A 22,920-nucleotide genomic window follows, 5' to 3' on the forward strand; every position below is an offset into this window, starting at 1 on the left:
CAAACGGGTTTAAAGAACAGAAGATGCTGACGCCGTGCATGCGTACAACCAGCTGTTGACAAAAGCTCTAAATCTGGAACAAAGGTTACTAAGCGCAAAGGGTAACTCATGCCTGTTGAAGGACACGCTGGAATAACAATCACATAAAAATTCTTATTTCAATAATGTATTATACCGTCAGCTATCTTTATCTTATTTGTCTCCCTAATTTTGTACCCCGAATGGACTGATTCATACTGGTTACTACCCCATGGTCGACTGTAGCCCACTGCCTCTTCATCTAGTAGCCATTCCCTATGTCAATGTTGTCCAATAGGATTTTGATGCTTGCCAGACTTTGGATGATGAGGTCACCATACAAAATATATACATTCATAAAACAAATGCACAATCTTTTGAAATTAGGTTTGAGGTTTTAAACAGTCAGATTGATACACTCACTGCCAGAGCCAGAACAACTTCTAAAGGGTTTTGCAATCCAACTGTTCTGTAAAGCAAGTTTGCTGTATACATTCTCAAAGGGTGGTGACAATCTGTTAATTGAATGTTCTGTTCTAATTTATTTTTTTAAAAAAACAAATTTCTTCGAGAGTAAACTGTCTCTATTTTATCAGAGTTGGTATATTAGAAGACTCAGGAAGAGAAAAGAATCAACGCATTTCTGAATATTGGCTTTTGTGTTCTGACTCTTGCCTTGTTTACATTTGGTCACCTGACGGTTTCATACATTTAATGGGCATTTTGCTTATGGTCAACCTCCTGTAATCTCTCCTTATACTCCAATAGCATCCTATTCCTTTCAATTTCTCATTTCAACAGATCTATTAAGATGAAAGTTGAACACATTTTTCCCAGCTTGCCAAAATTATACATTTCAACCCTCATTGGCAGTCATTGCAGCACTGTGCTTCATTCGTGTACCTCACCTGTTTTGTGAAAACTGCTAAGTACCAGCAGAACAATACCAAGTTCTTCAGTTGGCATTCTGTGTCACTGGATTCTCTTCCTTGTTCAATCAGGGATGGAAGACAAATAACGGTCTAGTAAGTGACACCCATAATCAGACTTATCACTGCTACTTTAACACAACTCAGTACTGCATAACTCAAAAAAAAGTCTGTGACCGATTTGCCATGTGGCAAGTAGAAAGAGTATTAGACAACACTGCTCTACATATAACCTTTCCAAGTGCAGACTAATCGACCATGGAATGTATCACATTAAAGTCCCATCCTGTGTTGGCCAAACAGACTTTCCAGCAAAAGTAACTGGATAACAATCAGGATGAAAACAATCTTGGGTCATTTTTCCCTCCTTAATTCAATGATGCACAGATCCATGAAAGCACCTGGATTGCTGCTCCAGATGGGAAAAAGAGCATACTTGGAATATTGTATATAGCTCAGTACCAGGCCTGGCAATGCATCTTATCAAATTGTATTGCTTTGCTACTGCTTTGGCATCAATGCAGGGAAATCTGATTGCCAAGCCCATTAAGGCCAAGATATCCAAGACCATCTCTAGTAGTCTCACACTGTCTACATCCAGGTTAGCATAACTCCAAGCTGATGAAAAACCAGGTTTATAAAAAATGCCAGACAGCCAAGTAAGCAATATTACCAGCTATTTTGGGCAAGGAGGTGAATAACCAGTTAGGCAAATCTTTGGTGGAATTGGTTAAGGTAGAAAATTTGCTCTTCAAATAGTACCATTAGCTCTTTTATGCCTAACTGAACTGACAGAACAGGCAGACAGGCCTTCATTTATCATAGTCAGGATGATATAGAATACTTTCCACTTGCCTGGATGAGTGCAGCTCCAACAACGCTCAAGAAGCGCAACCATCCAGGCCAAAGCAGCCCGCTTGATTGACACCCCATCCACCATCTTAAACATTCACTCACTCCACCATTGACTTACAGTGGCAGCAGTGTGTACCATATACAAGATGCAGTGCAGCAACTCACCAAGGTTCCTTCAACAACTCCTTCCAAATGCACACCTTCACTACCTAGGAGGACAAGGACAGCAGGTGCATGGGAACACCACCACCTCCAAGTTCCCCTCCAAGCCACACATCATCCTGACTTGGAACTATATCACTATTCTTTCACTGTTGTTGGTTCAAAATCCTGGAACTCCCTTCCTAACAGTACTGTGGGTATACCTACATGGACTGCAGCAATTCAAGAAGGTGACTCACCATCACCTTCTCAAGGGCAATTAGGGATGGGCAACAAATGCTGAACTAGCCAGCGACACCTGCATCCTGTGAAATATATTTTTAAAATCCCACCTAAAAGATGACTTGTGACAATCCACCACTCTTCAGCACCATATTAAAGTCTCTGTCTAGGTTACATGGTCAAGGTCTGGACTAGGGTTTGAAGCCACAATCGCCTGACTCAAAAAGTAAGAATGCTACCAACTAAGTAAGTTAACTTGCAACAATCAACTACAGATCACATTCTACAGTGTTCTGCTGGTATCCATCTTTACAAACTATACAGATATAGTTAAATGATGACACCATGAGCTATCATCTATTTTTATTTCCAACTCCTTCTCACATTGTTTCTGGGCCAAGTGGATTTATGAGACAAACTATTTCCAAGCCTCTGCTCAATTTTTCCTAGCTCACAATTAATCAGTGTATGGGAATAATCTATCATCCAATTATTCATTCCAGTCCATTTTGTGGGAGGACTTAGTCTCTGCTTAGTGAGGTACACACATTAACATGCTGTGTGGAAAAAAGCATGAACACTAAAAGCTTAATACATAATATTATTTATTGAACACCAACACTATACAACCATTGTACCACATTATTATTGCTTCAATATGAAAAAAGTTGCAAAATGTTGCATAAAAATGCACCAACAGTATCTCAGGCATAATTTTTGCATTCAGAGATATATTGTGTGTCCTGCCATCCATTCTTAATTAGCACATTCGTTTAGATAATATCACCACCTTCAACACCTCTTTGTTCTTTTGTCTGTGACATCTTTTGATTATCTGCTCCTATCACTGCTAGCTTGTCCCTACAATCACACCCCTCCCCAACTTCTCCCCTCCCCCCCCCCCCACCTTAAACCAGTTTATATTTCACCCCTCTCCTAATATTACTCAGTTCTGTTGAAGGGTCATGAGGACTCGAAACGTCAACTTTTTTCTTCTCCGCCGATGCTGCCAGACCTGCTGAGTTTTTCCAGGTAATTCTGTTTTTGTTTTGGATTTCCAGCATCCGCAGTTTTTTGTTTTTATCTAGGAAATAATAGGACCTGATAGATTAGCATCTGATATAATGACAGGATAACTTGTATTTCCACAATTGAGACAGTACTGGGGAAATGCTTCAACGAGGAAAATAATGATCAACAAGACAAGGCTTACCACAAAAGGCCAACATGGAGCTATTTTGGTGGCAGCTTTGGATATATTCAAAGCCTACAGTAATGCCCTTATTCCTCCAGCTCTTTCCCCAACTGAAATGGGAACTGCATAGAAACAGAGTGACTTTAGAATGGCACTGTTCTAAAGCCAAAACAGCAAGCTAGCCAGAAAAAACTTAACATTCAACGCCTAAAAAAAGTTAAGACACTGGGCTCACAAAAATAAAATGATCACTCAAAATAATAAATATAACTGTCACAATAACATAATGTAAACTTCTTAGAACAAATCATTTAGCAAGTCCTCCACCATTGAGCCACTTATGCTAGGCACCCATTTTACCAAATAATTGAAGTACAAAGGATCTGAGCATTACAAATGCTGCAGACTCAGAGCTGTGGGACAAATGAGCCATTTGGAATTTTATCAAAATACAATTGAGGATTCAGTATCCAGTATTCCTGTAGTAAACCAAGATGTTGCACTGAGGTAACCTTAGTCTTAATTTCCAAACAGAATCAACAGTTCTCCTGTGAACATATTAACAGAAGATTTTGCACAATGCAGAAAACATATTTGATTAAGATACTCAGACCAGAGTAAATAATTCCATTATATTAAAACAAGTCATGTGGTATTTCAGCTGATAAGCAATACTGTGTACAAATAGACATGGAGTTTAGAATATGGATCTTTGACAAAATTTAAACAGAAACATGTTAGTATTGTGTGATTTCCTTAATCCACAAATCATGGAATAGATTCATTTAAGTTGACAAAAGGTTGTTTATATAACAGCTTATCATGTCTATAAAACTTCTGAAAAAGCTTCGTAAGGAATGAAACACACTGTACATTTTGGTTATGTGGGTAAATACAAAAGTAATTTTGTGTACAGAAAGATCCCACCAACTGCAGCAAGCAGTTAATTTGTTTGTGATTGTGTTGTTTGAAGTCGGAATGTTTGGCTGGAGACTCCATGCTCTCCTTCAAATACTGCCATGGAATCTTTAACAACTGACTGAACAGGCAGATGGGGTTTCAGTTTAATGTCACAACCAAACAATTTCAAACAATGCAGCACTCCCAAGAGTTGATTTAGACTTTGTTGCCAGCAAGTCATCCACATTCAAAATAAGGAGACTTTGCATTGGACTATATGAGCTGTAGGGTGCCCAACAGGTGCCCTGATGCTCACTTGATTGAGACTGCTCTGGCTGCTACCCTGGAACTCAGGATTGCAGGAACAGGTGTCCCAGGACAGCAGTGACCTTGCTTATTTTTGTAGTGTTTCGAGTCTCACAAAACTAATTTTAAACTTACCTTTGGGCATCTTCAATTTCATTGCCTCTGGATTTGATCTGAGCCTGCACAGTGCTTATTCCAACTGAAAATGACAATTGGGTTCTTGATTACATCGTGGATCCTTGATTTTCATATTCAAAAAGTAGGTCCCTTTTAAACATGGGGCAGCCACATTGTTAACAAGACACAAGGCTACAGATCCTGAGGACATTATCATTCTGTTAACACCAGACAGGGCATGTCAAAAGTCAATCCGCTCCAGTTTTACATTGACACACAAACTTAAGATGCATTTTGAAACAACTTAAATTTACATAGTGCCGATAGCATAATAAAACCGTATTACAAAAAAGTAACAAGCCACTTAAGGGGATATTAGGTCAGATGATCAAAAGCTTGGTCAAAGAGGTAGGTTTTAAGGAGTGTCATGAAAGAGAAAAGCAAGGTGCAGAGGCAAAGAGACAGAGAGGGAATTTCAGAGCTCAGGACCTAGGCAACTGAAAGAATGGCCACCAATGGTGGGGCGATTAAAATTGGGAATGCTAAAGAGGCCAGAATTAGATGAATGCAGATATCAGAAGGTTGTGAAAGGTCTGAAGGTGGATAAATTGCCTGGACCTCTGAAGGAGATAGCTGAAGAGATAGTGGAGGCGTTAGTGGTGATCTTTCAGGAATCACTGGAGTCAGGGAGGGTCCCAAAGGACTGGAAAATGGCTAATGTAACCCTCCTGTTTAAGAAGGGAGTGAGGCAAAAGACGGGAAATTACAGGCCGATTAGCCTGACCTCGGTCGTTGGTAAGATTTTAGAGTCCATTATTAAGGATGAGATTTCAGAATACTTGGAAGTGCATGATAAAATCGGGCAAAGTCAGCATGGTTTCATCAAGGGGAGGTCATGCCTGACAAATCTGTTAGAATTCTTTGAGGAGGTAACGAGTAGGTTAGACAGAGGAGACCCAATGGATGTTGTCTACTTGGAATTCAAGAAGGCCTTTGACAAGGTGCCGCACAGGAGGCTGCTCAGTATGATAAGAGCCCATGGTGTTAGAGGCAAGGTACTAGCATGGATAGAAGATTGGCTGTCTGGCAGGAGGCAGAGAGTGGGGATAAGGGGGTCCTTCTCAGGATGGCGGCCGCTGACTAGTGGAGTTCCGCAGGGGTCAGTGTTGGGACCACAACTTTTCACTTTATACATTAATGATCTAGATGAAGGAACTGAGGGCATCATGGCTAAGTTTGCAGATGACACAAAGATAGGTGGAGGGACAGGTAGTATTGAGGAGGTGGGGAGGCTGCAGAAGGATTTGGACAGGTTAGGAGAATGGGAAAAGAAGTGGCAGATGGAATACAATGTGGGGAAGTGTGAGGTCATGCACTTTGGTAGGAAGAATAGAGGCATAGACTATTTTCTAAATGGGGAGAGAATTCATAAATCTGGAGTGCAAAGGGACTTGGGAGTCCTAGTCCAGGATTCTCTTAAGGTTAACTTGCAGGTTGAGTCGGCAGTTAGGAAGGCAAATGCAATGTTGGCATTTATTTCGAGAGGACTAGAATATAAAAGCAGGGATGTGCTGCTGAGGCTTTATAAGGCTCAGGTCAGACCACATTTAGAATATTGTGAGCAATTTTGGGCCCCATATCTCAGGAAGGATGTGCTGGCCCTGGAGAGGGTCCAGAGGAGGTTCATGAAAATGATCCCAGGAATGAAAGGCTTAACATATGAGGAACGTTTGAGGACTCTGGGTCTATACTCGATGGAGTTTAGAAGGATGAGGGGGGGATCTGATTGAAACTTACAGAATACTGAAAGATCTGGATAGAGTGGACATGGGGAAGATGTTTTCATTAGTAGGAGAGACTAGGACCCGAGGGCACAGCCTCAGAGTAAAGGGAAGACCTTTTAGAACAGAGATGAGGAGAAATTTCTTTAGCCAGAGAGTGGTGAATCTATGGAATTCATTGCCACAGAAGGCTGTGGAGGCCAGGTCATTGAGTGTATTTAAGACCAAAATAGATAGGTTCTTGATTGGTAAGGGGATCAAAGGTTACGGGGAGAAGGCGGAAGAATGTGGTTGAGAAACTTATCAGCCATGATTGAATGGCAGGGCAGACTCGATGGGCCGAATGGCCTAATTTCTGCTCCTATGTCTTACGGTCTTATGGTGAGGCTAAAGGAGATTAGAAATAGGGAGGAGCAAGTCTATGGAAGGATTTGAAAATGAGGATGAGAATTTTCAAAATCAAGATGATGCTTGACCGGGAGTCAGTGTAGCTCAGTGAGCACAGGGGTGATAGGGGAACTGGACTTGATGCAAATTAAGACGTGGGCAGCAGAGTTTTCGACGACTTCAAGTTTACAGGGAGCAGAATGTGGGAGATCAGCCAAGAGTATGTTGGAATAGTCAAGTCTAGAGGTAACAAAGTTATGAATGAGATTTCGGTAGCAGATGAGCTGAAACAGAGGCAAAGTCGGGCAATGTTACAGAGGTGGAAATAGATGATCTTAGTGATTGTGCGAATACATGGTCGGAAGCTCAACTTAGGGTCAAATATGGCATCAACGTTGCAAGCAATCTGGTTTAGTCTCAAACAGTTGCCAAGAAACCATTGCAAATCCTGGAACTCTCTCCCTAACAGCACTGTTGGTGTACCTACAGAACATACATGGACTACAGTGGTTCAAGACGGCAGCTCACCACCACCTTCTCAAGAGCAACTAGGGATAGGCAATAAATGCTGGCCTAGCCGGCAACACCCACATCCCGTGAACGAATAAAAAAGAACTTTGGATATGATTAGATAGATAAAAATGGCACCAGGCAAAAGCAGCTCCACCCCGCTGAATGATGATAAAGGAACATTGGAGGAGGATGGTGTGGTCAACCACATCAAAGGATGCACACAGGTCAAGAAGGACAAAGAGGAAAAGTTCACCTTTGTCTCAATCACATAGAACATAATTTGTGACTTTGATAAGAGCCATTTCAGTACTGTGCAGGGGTGGAAGACTGATTGGAGAGAATCAAACATGGATTTCCAGGAAAGATGGGCACAGGTTTGGGAGACAACACATTCAAGGGTTTGAGGTAAGGGAGGCTGGAGATAGATCAGCAGTTTGGAAGCACAGTGGGGTCAACAGATGCTTTTGAGCAAGGGATGAAGACAGCAGATTTAAGGATTACAATGCAAAGAGAGACAATGGTCAACAATATCGAGTAATATGGTGACCAGTAGGAGAAATTAGGCAGTCGGCAGTTTAGTAGGAACAGGGCCAAGGGAGCAGGAGGTGGTTTAAATGGACATGATGAGTTTGGAGACATGAGGGGAGACAGAAGAGAAACTAGAGAAAGATGTGAGTTCAGAGCTAGGGCAGGTGGAGCTTGAAGCTTGGCGCAGTGGGCTAGTAAAAGGGGGGGATGTGGCAGGGGCAGCTGATTGGGTGATCAAGCCTGGTGACAAAAAAGTCCATTAGCTCCTTGCATTGATTGATGAAGTGAGAGGGGTTTAAGACAACTGGAGAAGAGGCTGGTGATTATCTTTACCCTAGTTAGGGCCTGAGTTTCTGTCTTTCTTACAGGAAACAGATTCATTTACTGAGCTAAACTGACATGCAAAATGTTTTTTAATCATGTATAGTAGTAAACAATGTAAAATGACTGACTCACATTTATTCAACATTTTACACCCCAGTCTAATTATAAACAAAGAAAAAGTCAGAGTGAACCTGGTCCAGAAACTCACAGGAACCTCATGGAGAAACTCAACCAGAACACTTGACACCACGGTGGCCCTAGTCTACACTACTGCCTCATGATCCTGCAGCCAACACACAGATTACGGACTTGCAGCTAAACATTGCTGAGGGTAATCAAGAATTCTCAAGCCTTGTTGGTGCTGTCTCACATTGACCTTTTGACAAACAGCAGGCATTGCGCTCAGTGAGATGGAAAAATCAGGAGCAATGCTGGTCTTGCGGTTCAAAATGAACTGAAAAACCCACCATAAAAGCACTTAAAATTGTATCAGCTATTCTGGGAGACAGCAGCTAAATATTTATGTATCTGGTATTCAATATACCTCTTAAGCTGCACAAGTGTGCAACAATCAGGAAAGTGGTGCAGCAGAGACAAACAGGCTGTGTATAAGCAGTGGTCCTTTTAAAGTGCACACGTAAAAGAATCTTAAAGAAATTGAGGTGTAACAAATGGGCTGTGCGCAGCAAAAGGGCCCACCCTCAACTTCTCTCCCCCCACCCCCCCACCTTAAACCAGCTTATATTTCACCCCTCTCCTAACTACACTCAGTTCTGTTGAAGGGTCATTGGACTCAAAACGTCAACTCTTTTCTTCTCCACCGATGCTGCCAGACCTGCTGAGTTTTTCCAGGTAATTCTGTTTTTGTTTTGGATTTCCAGCATCCGCAGTAGTTTTTTGTTTTTATCTCTATGTAAGAGGCAGCTCATTTCTCCACTCAAGCACCAAACTAGGTACCCCATTATAAGCCATTTCCACCATATGATAGTGCACAATCCTAGGTAAAGTAAAGCTATAACCTAACGATTGGAAGACTCACTTTCCTATTGCAGATTTTTTGGTCATGATACGATCTGGTCAACTGCCTCATTGTTCCTTGCCCAAGCTAAACCTCCTTGACTTCCCATGATCTAGCCCCATATCCTTTCTGAGAACACAGCACCAAAACAGCCTTAATCAAAGTCATAATTGACACATTATTTTGATCAAGGTGCATTAGGCTATCATCTATCTATGGGATACTGCAGCACTAGCAGCAGCCCAATCTTGTACCACTCATGTTCAAGGTTCTCCTGCAGCACTTTAGGTCAGAGGTCAAATAGGGCTCTTTGGACCTCATCATTTGCACTGGATGATCAGGGTGTTATAATTAATAGGCACTTGGAATTTCCAGGCCATTGTCTGAAGACATGGAGTCATCTTTCATATGTATGCTTGCTCTACCCCTTCACTGCATTGGCAGTGTTAGACTGTTTGACTTCCAGATCACTTGCATATCTTTACATCTTACCAAATTTTAATTTCACTTTAAAAGTAACCTGTCATTGATTAGCAGTTATGATTTTAGAACTTGCCAAATTATTGAGAAGCTTACTATCATCTTGCCAAGCTTTAACTGCATGTCTATAAATGTGATATTCATCTAGAACTTACTGATTTTGTTTGGCTGGCAAGGTCAGCCAGCAAAAGAAAAAAGTGAATGTAAACCCAGACAGATGGGCTGCTAAAGTATTTCATTTATTATTAGATGCTCAAGTATGCAAAACACTTAACAATTCCCACTGATTACATGGAAAAAACAAGGAATAGTTTTTATTAAAAAAGTATTAGAAACTTAAAGCAGCCATTATTTTTAAACATTAATATTTTGGAACGCCTGAAATTCCTAGCGTCTTCTTCAGAAGTTGAAGCCAAATTATTAAGATGTTGGTTTGCTGGGCTCACTGGCATGTCGTTTCCTCACCATTTGAGGCAGGATACAGTTTATCTTGCCACTGGAAAGACAAAGAAAATTATTGCAGCATTTATTATACACACTTGACATATCTTTGAAAGAAAATGATAGGATATCATTCTTCATTACACAATTAGTTTGTACTTTACCACCTTCCTTTATTATTGATTATATTGTACAGATATATCTTACCTCTCAGAGGACTCCGACAGGGTTGTCATTACTGGGTGGTTCTGAGTTTTCCCAAAGAAAAAACTGATCCACCATTGGCCCGCTGTAGACTTTGGTAATCCTGTAAACATGAAATTACCAACTAATAATATCTGCTGTGTTCTGATATAGGCCAAACAAAACATGTCCAAAAGCACAGGCTTTGTTGAAAGCTCTGCCATGTATAAAGGAAAGTATGGTTTAGTGACAACTAAATTAAACACTAATTTCAAACTTTATTTCTTGATAGCAACAGTGCATGCTACACAAGTTTTAAGACTTGACAATAACTTGCTTCCATGGCATGGACTCAATTAGGTTCAAGGTAAATGAGCACTGACCATTTCAGGACTAAACTTCTAGATGCGCAGGTTGAGAGATAATTAATGCAGCACAAGTTACAATAATACTGAAGCCCCCCCACAATTGACACTGGATAATTTAACCATGGATGCTGTGTCTTGGTGATGAACAGGACATGCAAGCCTATGTAAACAACCCAATATAACTACAGCTCTCCCTGCACTTGACTGCAAACTGGTCACATTATTATAAATGCCCATTTCTATAATGTAGCTTGCTGTCTGTGGTGGGACCATACCCTCAGTTCTGTAACTCCCAGAAGCACAGCCTAATTTGCTAAAAACTCCTATGCTCCAGCCAATGTATCCCAACTTTTCATTCACTACAAATACTAATTCAATATAACAGTAGATAAAATGTGACTAAAAAAGTGACCAGATTACATTGTGATTCAATAATCACCTGAAGCACATAAAGGCTAAATTTTATGAAATCTGATCAACACCACAAGACCAACTAGTTAGATAAAAGCAGTTTGGGCTATTGGTAGCATAATTTAAATTATCTGCAAATGGTTTGAGTGGAATCCAAGAGGAGATTTGTTGCAAGGACAAGGGCACACACACTGCATTATGCAAGTATTTAGTAGAAATCCTCTTACCTGGATGGTGTGGAATCACTTCTCCAATGTGTTCAGCGCTGCCACATGAACTATTACTGGAAGCAGAACCAAGGCGCCCTGGCAAAAGAGATTTGTATTTTAATTATCATAATAGTTTGTAGAACTAATGTAAGCTTCTGGAATTCAATTCCCAGCCTATCTAGCATGTTTAGAACATAGTTTAAGTTTGCCTTGACAAACATGTACCCTTTCCTGAATGCTGAAAGGCATCACCCTACTCAAAAAAGGAACAATTCCCATGAGTATAAAATACTACAAATACAAGCTAATACAGAAACTATGGAAAAGTCAGATAACAATGCAAGAGCAAAGGCCCTTCAGGATTTCCCCAGCTCTGGACCTTCTGGGGATTGAGGGGCCTCTGATTCAAAGCCATGTTTTAGAAATACAGCTTTCAACTTTAGGGATAAAGTTACAGTGCTTGCTTGTTAGCAAAGTTAATTTTCATGTGTAGTATGCCAACTATAATTAGTGAATTGAAATCATGTGCATACAAAATTCTTAATTATTTAAAAAAGTTGTTAGCCCATTTAGCAGGCCAGCAGAAAAGGAACAAAGTTATGTACAGGACCTTGGAAGACCATTACCACCTGTTAAAACAGCAAAATAATTTCAACTGAAAAATTACATTGCCCTCAAGAATGTAACCATTAACCAATTTTTTTTTTTTTGCAGGGATAACAACAAGACTTTCAGAAATCACTTTCCTTTAAAAGGGGCGTGCCACTATCTTAGCAATAAAGCAATTATGGAATATACCAGTTATCAATAACAGTAATAGGCTAATTAAAAAATAAAATTCTCCTCATGGGCCCCAGTTTGAAACATATGCCCTAGTTAAGTTTATGCTTATAATCTAGTTAGACAACTGCTGAAGCAAAAAATCTTGAACTATAGATTCAATCCTGCTGGATATTAACAGTATTAAAATTATTTTCTCCTTGCGGTTTATAGAAACAGTTCAGAAAACAGTTATCAAATTTAGTAAGCTCACGGAAAAGAAAAAATCATTGCTATGAATTTATTGCAAGTTGTTACTCATCATGTTTACAGCTGCTTTTGTTGGACATAAGCCCAAATTGCAACCTGCCAATCAGCTATCTGTAATTTAATAGTTCCTCCTTCTACTCCAACCTCAAAAAAGGCTCATTTTCCAGTAGAATTACTTACTCCTGTAATAGTCATGGGTTGCTGCAAGGGAGCCAGTTGAAGGAATGGATGCCATTGCAATCTTTCAAACTAGTATCTGGATGATAACCCTGAAATAGCAATAGGAAACAATAAAAAGTATTTTTAAGGTTGACAGATTAGCATTCTAACAGTAAACCCAGCTGGTTGTTCAACAGGTTGCCATTCTAGTGTAGAGAAAGTGCCCAGCCCGATTGGTCACATACTAGACCATGTTGCAGATCACCTTTATTAAATAAAGCCTTTCCTACCAAGGGATGAATATATTTTAGTCTAAAATCTGACTGACTTTCATCTAAGCCAGTCACAGGGTTTAAGTCTTTATATAAAAAGGAGACTAAAAGTCTGAGAATATTCAGCACACTTAAAACAATTAACATAAGAATTTTGCAAATACAGAAAAGTTTACAGATTGAACTGAAATTAGTCCAAATTTCAATCAGTATCTGACAGTCTACATATAACTTAGTCAAAAGCTATTGATACCCTTTCCCCCATCTATACCTGATTAGTTGCCTTAAAATAGCAGACTTGCTTAACAGCCAAATGTCACAACCAGTCGATAACCCAAATTATCCACAATTAGTACCACAGGAAATTCCTAAAAATCATGATAGGTTATTCAGTAACTGAACGTTAGTTGAGATTTTATAATAATTTATTTGGAGAAAATGGCATTCAGGATTAATCCTGATCCAGGAAACAATTTTACAAAAACAAAGTTCCATCGAAGTATGGAAAGACGGATTATTATTATTATTCAAGCTACTAGATATCTGTTCAGCTGCAAATTCTGGCAGGCTTAAGCAGGGACTGTTAAGAGTCTGCAAGTTATAAACAGATTCTTGGCCCAAGTAGCATCCTACGAACCCTAGAGACGGCCAAACATCATTCAGAGCATAACATTACTAGAGTGTCACCTATTTTAGGGGAGTCACTGTTAAGTTAACAACGCCCGTGTGTTCAAAACTGCCTGCAAACTATCGCCGCCATGTGTGTTTTCCTAAACTTAACGACAATCTGACAGCTCAGTTTTTCTATACATCATGACCAACACTAGTGCAACAGCTGAGTGCACAGCACAGCTGTCAATCGCAAGGCTGAGTAGGCTGGAAAAACAAAAGTTGCTGAGGTGGGAGGTGAGCAACTTCAGGGCCAACAGTGGGATCAGGACCGCACCCTTACAGGCCTTCTGGTGGGCAAGAAGCCTGACAGGGAGGACAAAAGCAGGAGCTTCTGGGTCGCCCAGGCCGCGGCGGCCAGAGCCCAGAGGGGCCGGGTACAGTCGGTTAGGAGACGGCAGGTGGGGTGTGCTCCAGCCCAGAGAGCGCCCCTCCGGCCCGGGCCCTTCACCCTAGCCACGTACCTTTAAAAACACCAAACAGGAACCCAAGTGCGATGACTGAAGAAAGTAAACGCTAGGCGACAGGACCCATTTGAAACCGTAAACCGGGGCACAAATCGCTCTCGACAACAAAAAATATCGACTATTCGGATAAGACTCATGAAGCGCTCCTTTGCACCCCCGCGCTTATATAAACCTGGTTGGCCCCGCCTCCCCCCTGCTTGGCCAGGCGTCAATCATAACAGCCGGCCAATAGACACCCAGCTCAGTTGGCTCCGGCCCCTCACCCCCTTGCCACCCCTCCCCCCCCCCCCCCCCCACCGTCAGCGGCACGGACGGGATCGCGCCAAACAGCCTCCAGGAAACAGAATGACGGCGAGTTTACAACTTCCCTGGTGGTCTAGTGGTTAGGATTCGGCGCTCTCACCGCCGCGGCCCGGGTTCGATTCCCGGTCAGGGAATGACGTTTTTATTTGTTCATATGTTCCATAATGTTTGTATTTGTTTCGAAAGTATCGGTTTATTTTGTAGCTCGTGCTCGTGCCCGGTGCATTTTAGTTAGAAGCGAGAAAAGATAACAGTTAACATCGATTCTGGGCATCAAAGAGAGATAATTCTGGGAAACACACAACGCGTCTATGAAGTGAACACGTTTTAATTTTTTCCTTCTCTCTTCAGATTTAAGTATGAAATCCTCCGACTCTCAGACTGATGAAGCGAATCACACCAATGTTTAAAAAACGCAAAAACAAATGTTCCCTGACCGGGAATCGAACCCGGGCCGCGGCGGTGAGAGCGCCGAATCCTAACCACTAGACCACCAGGGAGCTGTGAAATGTTCTGCACAATGTCCTCTTTGGTTGCAGGACACGTGGAGAGCACAGTTAATAAAGCAAACGGCATCCTGGGCTTTTTCATTAGGAGCATAGATTACAAAAGCAAGAAATTTATGTTAAACCTGCATACAACACTGGTTTAACCTCAATTGGACTATTACGTCCAGTTCTGGGCACCACACTTTAGGAAGGATGTGAGGGCATTGGAGAGGGCGCAGCAAAGATTCACAAGACTGGTTCCAGGGATGAGGAACTTCAGTTACATGGATAGATTGGAGAAGCTGGGACTATTGTCCTTGGAGAAGGGAAGGTTGAGAGGAGATTTGATAGAGGTGATAGGGGTATTCAAAATTATGAGGGGTCTAGACAAAGTAGATAGGGAAAAACTGTTCCCATTGGTGGTAGGATTGAGAACCAGAGGGCACAGATTTAAGGTAACTGGCAAGAGAAGCAATGGTGACGTGTGGAAAAACTTTTTATGCTGTTAGTGTTTAGGATCTGGAATGCACTGCCTGAAAGTGTGGTGCAGGAAGTTTCAATCAAGGCATTCAAGAGGGAATTGAATTATTATCTGCAAAGGAAGAACGTGCAGGGCTAGGGGAGAAGGCGGGGGAATGGTCCTAGGTGAATTGTTCCTTTAGAGAGCCAGCACAGATATGATGAGCTGAATAGCCTCCTTCTTTGCTGTTACTGTTCTATGATTCCATTCTATGATTCCATATTGCATTACTACCCCACTTCTGCCTTGCACCATCATTCCTTTTGTCATTTAGTATCTCCAATCTTTTATCGTTTTCTCCCCTCCCCACTTTCCCTGCCTCTGTACTTTCATTAAACATGTTACATATCTGACTTGTTGCAGTTCTGATGAAAGGTCACAGATCTGAAACATTATCCCTGTTTCTCTCTCCACAGATGCTGCCAGGCCTATAGAGTATTTCCAGCATATTCTATTTTCACTTCAGATTTCCAGCATCCGTAGTATTTTGTTTATATAAAAATATAAGTTGTTCTTTTTGAATTTGTTACTGGTTGACTTTGATTTAGTGATACTTTGTCTTGCTAATTACTATACTTTTTGAGATGAATTCTTAGACTTTGCACAATCTTTGTAATAATTGGCATTTTTACTGGAATTGAGTGAGCTGGTGTTGACAGACCTGATTTAAAAACTCATGATGTCATGAAGTGATGTTGTTGCAGCACCAAAATTTCAGATTAATACCAAGCAGCAACCAGCTTGTTTTATGAAATAGCCAGAAATTACTCACTTTGCCCAGAACTAAAGTTTGCAAAACTGAATACCAGAAATGAGTTTGCACTTCTGAAATCTGTTTTGCTTTTATGGTCATTTTTGCTTAAATGTTTGAAATTTTTCGGCCGGGTGCAGTGATCCTGTCACTACACACAGTCTACTTGAAAACCTAATCAGCTCATGCTCCTTTAAGATATACTAACTTTGCCAAAATACGCTGCAGTATAAGCAAAAAATGGTCTTGAGATTTAGTGTCAGTATTATCTGCTGATGTTAATTTAGCTCCTCCCACTGTAGGGAGTAACTTTTCCTAACCACTTTTCCCAATGATGGGTCAGCTCCTGTTGTTCCAGTACTATCAATAGGTGTTAAAGAAACGAGAAGAAACAAAAGTTTAAGTTAATCAGCTAGTTTTGTAATTTTGATTCATAAAAGAAGTACAACACTATTCATTTCCAATGTATTTCCAAAGATATTAAGCGATGACTATCGCAATTGCATGATTTCCCTGAAGCATATGACAAAAAATTTGATTTTTTTTTAACTGTATTTGTTCATTCAATTAGTTCCTTTATAGTTTTTCAGCTGCTAGATCTATTGTCATACCTAGTGTTATATACTTGGTGTACCAGACAGGTTTCTTGTTAGAAACAGTAAACTTCATTTACAGAGCTCCTGATGGAGCTACATGCTCAAACCAGGTCCACAACTAGAAAGCTCCGTACCTAAGTTTACCTGTGTTTAGGGCTGATTCGTCTGTACTGTCACGTGATCCCCAAACAGTATGAAAGGTTTTACTTACAATCACCACATTCCTCCCCCTTTAATTTTGTTTTATATCTCTCATTTACAAGAATATCTTAATCCATAATCCATATACAAATGTACACAATTCATGCAATTATAGATTAAGTCTCTGAGGTGGTTTTCTGATTCGGGTAGACTTGATTCTTCCACTGGATTGACTTGATCAGGAACTGCTGCATCAGGAACATCCTTAGACAAAGGCAGTTTAGAATTATTTGCTTCAACAGAGACTTTGGGTATGTCTATTCTATGTCGATCTGGCACCTCAGGGATCAATTTCAGGTGGAGTAACTGGTTATTGAAGCGTCTCTCTACTTCGTAAATGATCCACATATTTTCAAACAATCTGGTTTTCCACTTCCACTTGGTATGACAATGGTCCTGTTTCAGAGACAATGGTCAGGATTTTCCATGCCCGCCAGTGTCCATGGTGTGAGCGGACATATTAGTGCGGTTGGTTTCATGAGGGCGTGAAGCCAGTTCATGGTCGCCCGCTCAGTCTGCTAATAGCGGACTGTATTCTCCACCATCAGACATCGGGAACCTCATTGTAATACATCAGCATATCATTATTAGGCCTGCCCATTGGAATCATCCCCCCCACTGGATGGTCCACCCATGTCAGTGGGAAAATATGCTAGTGTAGTACACACCTTGACAAGTGTGACATGCAGAAGTCGGGACTTACCCACCATGGCTTTGCTCACATTGTAGACATCCGATGAGCAGAAGATGCTGGAGCCCGACAGCAACAGCACATGGGAGGAATGTCCATGGCATGCTGGGTGGATTCTCATGGATATGGCTCTGCTGCAAAGCAGCGCACGGAAGTTGGAAAGCCACAGTTGATGCTCACAACCAGTGACGGTCGAGGGGGCGGGAGATGAAGGTCTAGGATCGGCTGGGAGAGGAAGAGGTGTCGAGGGGTGAGGTTGGGAGTGGAGAATGAAGGTGTCAGGGGGGAGGTTAGGAGGGGGGAATGAAGATGTCAGGGAAAAGGTTGAAGGGGAGGGAGAACAGGGGAGGAGGGGTAACGAGGGAGAAGATGGCAACTGGGGAGGTAGGTGTAAGGGAAAGAGTGTGGAGAGGGGAAGGAGTGTTGAGAGGGGAAGGAGTGCGGAGAGGGGAGTGTGTCCAGGGGGAAGAAGGGATGCGGAGAGGGCAGGGTGTCCACGGGGAGGAAAGGGTGTGGAGAGGGGAGGGAGTAAGGGTGGAGGAAGAAGTGAGGCTGGAGGAACAGGGTGGGGACTAAGAGTAGCGGAAGAGGTAAGGGTGGAGGAAGGAGTCAAGGGGCGGCTAAGGGTGGCGGAAGAGGTAAGGGTGGAGGAAGGGGTCAGGAAGTGGGGGGCCCAAGTGGCGGGGGAAGGAGGACTGGGGGCGGGGGGAGCAGTTCCAGGGGGAAGGGGTTCCGGGGCAGTAAGGGATTCTGGGGGGATGGAGTGCAAAGGGATGAAGGGTTCCAAGGTGGGGGGAAGGTGTGTGCAGTAGTAATGTGCAGGTGAACGTGCATGGGAGGGGTTTGATAGGCCCATGTCTGCCTACTGGGGAGCGAACTGAGGGGAGGTGTGGTATGGAGGAGGGGTGACAATTAATGAGGGCAGAGCGAGGCAATAGGGTGGGAGGGTGAGGGTTCGACGATAGCGATAGAAGGGTCGGTGAGGGTGGTTTGTGGGGACTTGGAGGCAGACACAGACCCTGGGGATGGGAAGGAGGAGATCAGGGAGGTGGATGTGGATGAGGGTGGGATTTTCGGGAAGGAAGGGAACGTGCACATTCACCTGGACATCCTAGAAGGAAAAGGGTTGTGGCTGGTAGGTCACGGAGGCGAGGTGGAAGGTGATGCCGGGTTGGGGTCAACTGTGATGGGGGAAAGGAAATGGGTGACTGGCGGAGGAGAAAAGACTGGGAAGCTGACGAGAAAGTGAAACCAGACCATGCTGTCCAAATCAAAAGTGAAACGAGAGTTGTAATGGCTGAGATCAGGTGCTGCATGAGAGTGTGATCATTGGGTGGGCGGAGATGCAGATCAGTTCAGATGGACAACTGAAAGCGAATCCCAGCAGGCAGCATTGAAAATGTTCAGGACATTGAGGACAGTGTGAAATGTGAAGGATCCGCTTGCGTGTGAGAGTGCTTGCACGAGGCTCCGAAAGGCCCCGCCACACACACAGTTTTCCCTCCAGAATCACTCATAGGCCAACTGCTCCCTCTGTGGTGACAAAGGATGAGGTTGTGGGGGGTTCACAGGTAAAGTGGACTCAGAGGAAGAGGACAGCCTCTGAGATTCCTCAGTGAATGACCCAGGGGCATTTAGTGTCGCTCCTCCTCCCTTCGGATGCCCAGGGGCCCCGGCCTGACTCCTTGAGGGGAAGGAGCACCTGGAGGAATGTCGAGGTGCCCCGTTTCCCTCTCGCATTACCACCCCAGGAACTCATCCATGGATACCGTGATGGAGTGCACGCATCTCCGCGTTCTGCTGCACTAGGGTCTCCATGGCGTCTGCCATCCTCTCCATGGAGACCTCCATACATGCATATGTGGGCACCATTTCATCAGACAGTAGGCAACCGCACACCTCCGACTTGCTTGCCACTCTGTTGAAGGCTTTCAGCAGCTCTGCGTGATGTTCCCCTGCCTTCTGATGACTCTCCATGATGGGATGGAAGGCCAAATCCAGAGGCTCGTCAGCTGCCTCGGACCTCACAGGTGCCTCTTTCTCAGCAGTCCTCTGAGTGCCGGGGAGCTCGGCTGAACCTGCCTCCTCGTGCTGCGGACACCAGATTGTGAAACCGAGCCTGCTCTAGATCTAGGTCCCACCGAGGTGGGTGTGTCTGCAGTGGTGCAGGGTGTGGGTAAGTGTTCTGACAGGTCTTCCGGACTGCTTATTTCCAGCTCTTCACTGGAGGAGGTGTCCTCTTGTCTGCAGATGAGGACATGGATGGAGCTGAGGGACTGGCTGGCTGAGGGTGTCAGTCGCTTGGAAGAGCTCCCTGTGAACCAAAGTAGAGATCATAGTTGTGTTGAGGGAGGGATGATGTGGTGCAGGTTCCTCACGTGGGTGTTCGCCACTGACTTCACCGTCACCGCAGGCAGGGTCCACATCCTCGCCAGTCAGCACAATGGCACGCTACTCAAAGTGAGTGAGGGGCCTAATGTGGGCCACTCCACACCCTGGCCTGGGACCTTTCCCTGCTGATGTGAGCCAGCCTCTCCTGCAGGGGAACAGATAGAAAGAGTGTGTGCAGGACACATGGCACTGCATGGAATGTTTGTGTGGTGGGCGGCGCCATGAACAGGAATGAGGACGTGAGCTCCAGAGGATTTGAGCCTGATGGAGATGTGAGGGTGTGTGTGAGAGTTAGTGGTGTTGTCCCTTGAGTTGTGAGATCCCTGTGGATGTGTAATGGGTTTGTGAGCGTGTGAGTTTAGAGTGATGAGAAGTGTGAGTTACCCTGGCAGGATAAATGAGACCATTCATCTTGTAGTGGCACTCGGTGGCTGTCCACTTTTGCAGGGCATTGGCACTGACCACTGCTGCCATCGCCTGCCATGCTGGATTAGTAATGCCGCTGCCCATCCTGCGGCCAGAATGGGGGTTAGAGGACATCACGGCGGGCCTCCATGGTGTCCAAAGTGGTATTCCAGTGACACTTCATTAAACATGGGTGCCGCAGTCTTTTTGCCTTTCATGGACATCTTCCCCACAGTAGTCGTGGGCTGGAAGCACTGAGATATGTGCGTGCATCTGGACTTTAAATATGGCGCCCAGCATGATGAAGCAGCGAGGTGATGGCATGGTGGGTGAATGAGAGCCCACCCACCATAAAAATGGCGTGTTTCCCGGGAATGCATAAGTATTGTGGTGAGTTTGGGACGATACGGCATGAAAACCCACCATTGTGGCCAGCAATGTTTTATCCACTCGCTACCGCACACTGCAAATCTGGGACGATTCTGCCCAATGATACCAGGAACCCATCTAGGCCCAGTTCCAAAATTTTGCACAAAACTGACTCTCCCACAGTAAATTTTTGATCTGTGAATATCATGATTCACTTTCTGACTACTCCGGTTCTTCTCTACCTTCCGCTCTAAGTTAGGGAACACCAGACTCACCCTTGCACGAAAGCAGCATTTCATCAGTAATTCAGACAGTGTTGAAGCGGTAGTTGCATGAGGAGTCTTGCGATAGTTGAGAAGAAATTGTGAAATTTGTGTTTCTAACATTCCTACGGATAATTTCTCCATTCCTGTTTTAAAAGTTTGTACTGCTCTTGCTGGTAACCCACGGGATGAGGGATGATACGGTGCTGTTTTGACATGTTTAATCCAATTTAAGTTCATGAATCTCTGGAATTCCATACTAGTGAAAGCAGTGGCATTATCCAAAACATTGTGGGCCATGTACACTAAAACATTGGAGCAGCTTTTCAATAATTGCACATGAAGTCAGTGATCTAACTTCATACACATCCATCCACTTAGAATGCACGTCGATGATCACTAAAAACATGGTACCTAAAAAATTTTTCTACATCCCTGTCTATACTTGGTCACCAGATGTAGCTCCGCGACAAGATCTTCATCTTCAAAATGCCTGGATGTGCACTGTGAAGCTCTGACATGAGTGGCTCTCTTCCTTGCAAAGGGACAACAACTCTTGCTCCCCGCAACAAGATTCCATTTTGACAACTTAGTTCCATTTTATGGGCATAGATTAGTCTTATGTCTTCAGAGACTGGTGCATTTGACAATCTTTGCAATGACTGCTCTTGGAATCTTGATAAAATTGGATCCCGGTTTGTCCAATTCTTTATCTGCTTCACTCAAATATTACTGATAAGCCTTCTTTTTCAAGTTGTGAGTAACCCTTCTTGGCTGTAGAGAGGTTCTGGAGACATATCCCATTGGCCTTTCGAAACCATCTTCCATCTAGTGTGACCATACTGCTCCTACACCGTAGGGAGATGCATCACAGGTTAATCTTAATTCTTTTGATGAGTCATAAGTTGTAGCTGACATGATGAGTGTAAAAGTTTCTTGACTTTTATGAAGGTTTCTTCTTGTTGCGCCTTCCATGTCCATCTATTGCTCTTTTCCAATAAAAAGTGTAAAGGGGAGAACTGTAGACAAATTTAGCAAGAAGCGATCGTAATAATTTATCATGCCCAAAAAAGACTTGAGTTCAGTGACACTGGTAGGAGAGGGCACCTCCTTGATTGCCCTGACTTTCTCCTCTACTGGATGCAACCCTTGGGCATCCACTCGATGACCCAAATAAATGACTTCAGTCACTTGGAAAGTACACTTCTCTTCTTTTCAGTCGTACACCAGCTTCCAAAAATCTCCTTAAAGCCTCTTCTAGGTGGGCCATATGTTCAGCTTCCATTGATCCTGTGATCAGGATGTCATCCAGCTACACTACAACTTGGGAAGTCCTTGTAGTAGATTTTCCATGGCTCTTTGGAAAATCGCACAGGCAGATGATACACCAAAGGGTAGGGGCATATATTGGTACAGGCCCTTGTGCGTGTTATGGTTATAATGGTTATAAACCATTATAATCATATACATGGCTCAAGTCCAGTTTGGTGTAGGATTTTTCTCCAACAAGCTTAGCTTACAAATTGTCAATCCTTGGAATAGGGTATTTATCTAATTTAGCAGTCTTGTTCACAGTTAATTTGTAGTCTCCGCAAATGTGAATGGTTTGGTCTGGTTTCACCACAGGGACTATGGGTGTTGTCCGTTCTGAAAATTGGACTGTCTGGATTATTCCTAATTCCTTTAAGTGGCACAATTCTGCTTCCACCTTCTCCTTTAGGATGTAGGGCACAGATCTGGCCTTAAAGAATCAGGGTGTTGCCTGCGAATCCACATATATTTTTGCCTGTAGGCCTTTTATCTTACCCAACTCATCACAGAATACGCTGTCATACTTTTTTAACAACTCAGGAATTCCTCCTGTTCTAACCTGAAAAATTTATGACCAGTTGAGCTTAAACTCTCTTAACCAATCACAGCCCAGGAGGTTAGGTCCTTCACCTGTTATAATAATCACTGGCAGCTGGGCTGTCTGTTGCCAGTAGCACACAGGTACAGA

General features: G+C 43.1%; 1 protein-coding gene and 2 non-coding genes across 3 annotated transcripts; 1 reads left to right on the forward strand and 2 right to left on the reverse strand.

Moving 5' to 3' along the window:
* Positions 1 to 9,955: 9,955 nt before the first annotated feature.
* On the reverse strand, positions 9,956 to 14,133 carry LOC144688514 (pancreatic progenitor cell differentiation and proliferation factor-like). The gene is made up of 5 exons (XM_078555176.1): positions 13,941 to 14,133; positions 12,557 to 12,645; positions 11,366 to 11,443; positions 10,384 to 10,483; positions 9,956 to 10,231 (listed from the first exon to the last, which is right to left on the reverse strand). Exons 2-5 carry the CDS (start codon positions 12,609 to 12,611, stop codon positions 10,156 to 10,158), a joined length of 309 nt encoding a protein of 102 aa, XP_078411302.1. The 5' UTR covers positions 12,612 to 12,645; positions 13,941 to 14,133; the 3' UTR covers positions 9,956 to 10,155.
* A 175-nt stretch (positions 14,134 to 14,308) lies between these two features.
* Positions 14,309 to 14,380, forward strand: trnae-cuc (transfer RNA glutamic acid (anticodon CUC)). The gene has a single exon. It is a non-coding gene; the product is annotated as a tRNA-Glu (tRNA).
* Positions 14,381 to 14,674: 294 nt separating this feature from the next.
* trnae-cuc (transfer RNA glutamic acid (anticodon CUC)) lies at positions 14,675 to 14,746 on the reverse strand. The gene has a single exon. It is a non-coding gene; the product is annotated as a tRNA-Glu (tRNA).
* Positions 14,747 to 22,920: the final 8,174 nt, after the last annotated feature.

This window comes from Cetorhinus maximus, chromosome 13 (genome assembly GCF_964194155.1).
Source record: "Cetorhinus maximus chromosome 13, sCetMax3.hap1.1, whole genome shotgun sequence".
NCBI lineage: Eukaryota > Metazoa > Chordata > Chondrichthyes > Lamniformes > Cetorhinidae > Cetorhinus > Cetorhinus maximus.

Coding starts and splice junctions, on each gene's coding strand:
- LOC144688514 (XM_078555176.1), bottom strand. CDS start 12,611: ATGGCATCCATTCCTTCAACTGGCTCCCTTGCAGCAACCCATGACTAT. Junction 11,444..12,556: donor AACCCATGACTATTACAGGA/GTAAGTAATTCT, acceptor CTCTTTTGCCAG/GGCGCCTTGGTTCTGCTTCC. Junction 10,484..11,365: donor AGTGATTCCACACCATCCAG/GTAAGAGGATTT, acceptor TCATGTTTACAG/GATTACCAAAGTCTACAGCG.